This window comes from Eimeria mitis, genomic scaffold (genome assembly GCF_000499745.2).
Source record: "Eimeria mitis Houghton genomic scaffold, Emh_scaff576, whole genome shotgun sequence".
Lineage (NCBI taxonomy): Eukaryota > Apicomplexa > Conoidasida > Eucoccidiorida > Eimeriidae > Eimeria > Eimeria mitis.
This window is the reverse complement of record NW_013574007.1, coordinates 6,991-9,234: the sequence shown is the minus strand read 5'-3', so window position 1 is coordinate 9,234 and position 2,244 is coordinate 6,991. Positions and strand designations below refer to the sequence as shown.

General features: G+C 60.5%; 1 protein-coding gene across 1 annotated transcript in view; it reads right to left on the bottom strand.

The window, feature by feature from the left end:
• Positions 1-2,244, bottom strand: part of EMH_0016710 (uncharacterized protein) — a gene marked incomplete at both ends in the record, with an annotated part of 12,449 nt that overhangs the window by 7,734 nt on the left and 2,471 nt on the right. The window contains 2 exons of the mRNA XM_013500708.1: positions 3-87; positions 456-2,177. Of these exons, the coding sequence (XP_013356162.1) occupies positions 3-87; positions 456-2,177 (1,807 nt within the window). The remainder of the gene's footprint in view (positions 1-2; positions 88-455; positions 2,178-2,244) is intronic.

The following is a 2,244-nucleotide window of genomic DNA, read 5'->3' as shown; positions in this document are numbered from 1 at the left end:
TGCTGCAGGCTTGGCAGGCCGCTGCTGCTGTTGCTGCCGCTGCTGCTGCTGCTGTTGCTGCTGCTGCTGCTGCGGCTCTGTTGGCTCCTGCAGCTGCTTCAGCATCGTCCGCGTCAGCCGAATGCCAGCAGCAGACAGCAGCGACTCCAGGCCTTCACCTTCTGTTCCTGCTGCAGCAGCTGCTGCAGCAGCTGCTGCAGCAAAAGAGAGAGACACAGCAGCAGAGGCAGCAGCACATGCAGCAGCAGACGCGGTAGCAAGTGCAGCAGCAAAGGCAGCAGCAGCAAAAGAAAAAAAAACGGCAGCAGCGAGAGCTAGCACTAAAAAATGAGTGAGAGCAGCAGCAGCAGCAGCAGCAACTGCAGCAACAGCAGCAGCACCGACGCTGCCGAAAGCAACAGCAGCAGCAGCTGCAGCAGCAACAGCAGCAGCAACGGCAGCAGCTTATATCTTACCCGTGTCTTGGGAGCCCTTTGCAGGTTGCGCTGACTCAGCTGCATCTGCTGCTGCAGACTCTGCTGCATCTGCTGCTGCTGCTGCTGCTGCTGCAGCTGCAGCAGACGGTGTTGGGCACACTTCAGTGTTTTCTGAAGGCGTTGCTGCTGCTGCTTCTGCTGCTGCTGCTGCTTCTGTATCTGCTGCTGCTGCTGCTGCTGCAGCCTTGCCCCGTGCTGCTGCTGTGGGTTTACTTCCCTGCTGCTTCTCCATCTGCTCCTCCTTTGCTGCTGCATCTGCTGCTGCAGCAGCAGCAGCTGCTGCTGCTGCTTTCGAGGTAGAGACGCGTGTGCTCCCTGCGGTATCCCCCTCAGCCGCAGCTGGCTGCTGCTTCTGCTGCTGCTCCTTCTGCTGCTGCTGCTTCTGCTGCTGCTTCTGCTGCTGCTGCTTTTCTTGCGCTTTGGCTTGCTGCTGCTGCTGCTGTTTCTGCTCTTTCTTCTGGGGCACTTCAGCACTCTTCGCTTGGCTGCTGCGACCTGCCGACGTACTGCTGCTGCTGCTGCTGCTGCTGCCGCTGCTGCTGCTGCTGCTGCTGCTGCTGCTGCTGCTGCGTGCTGCAGTCCTGCGCGGCTCTATAGGCTGGTAGTTCTCCTGCAGCAAACCCCACAGCTCTCGTGACACCCGAATATCACCAGACTTGGCGCTCCTCTTCTTGCTGCTGCTGCTGCTGCTGCCGCTGCTGCTGCTGCTGCCGCTGCTGCTGCTGCTGCTGCTGCTGCTGGATTTTGCTTGTGCAACTGCCTTTTGGGTTTTGCCCTTCTTTGCAGACGCCGCGGCCTCGCCTTGCTCTTGCTGCTGCTCTTGCTGCTGCTCTTGCTGCTGCTTTTGCTGCTTCTGTTGCTGCTCCTGCTGCTGCTCTTGCTGCTGCAGCTGCTCGCCGACCTTCTGCTTCTCTGCCTCAGCTTCTTGTTGGGTTGAAGGTGGCTCCTGCTGCTGCTCCTGCTGCTGCTCCTGCTGCTGCTGCTGCTGCTCCTGCTGCTGCTGCTCCTGCTGCTCCTGCTTCTGCTCCTGCTGCTGCTCCTGCTTCTCCTGTTCTTGCGTTTGCTGCGGTTCCCGCTGCTGCTCTTCTTGCTGCGCCGTCTGCTTCTCTTGCTGCTGCTCTTGCTGCTCTTCCTCCTGCTTCGTCTCCTGCTGCTGCTCCTGCTGCTGCTGCTGCTGCTGCTGCTGAGCCGCAGGTGCTTTTGCCCCCTCCGCGTCATCAAGAGCTTGCTGCTTCGCTGTCTCTTCCTCTCCAGCCAGAGTCTGCTGCTGCTGCTGCTGCTGCTGCTTCTGCCGCTGCTGCTTCTGCTGCTGCTGCTGCTGCTTCGTCTCCTTAGACGGGCTGGCAGATGACTCGCGGCCCACCGCAGACTCAGCCTCAGCAGCAGCAGCAGCAGCAGCAGCAGCAGCAGCAGCAGCAACAGGAGCTGCAGAGCTTGCAACATCCTTGTTGCCTTCTATCACGTCCATTTCCTCTGGCACTGCTGCTGCTGCTGCTGCTGCAGTTTCTGCTGCTGCTGCTGCTTCTCCCGCATCTGCTGCTGCATCTGCAGGGTCCCTCTTTAGCGTTCCTTCTTCTTCAGCTGCTGGCTGCGCTGCTGCTGTTGCTGCCGTTGCTGCTGTTGCTGCTGCTGTTGCTGTTGTTGCTGCTGCAGCGCCGCTGCCCGCCTTTCCCTTCCCCGCGAAACTGCTGCGCGGCTGCTCTGCATCATCATCAGCAGCAGCAGCAGCAGCATCAGCAGCAGCAGCAGCAGCAGCAGCAGGTTCGTC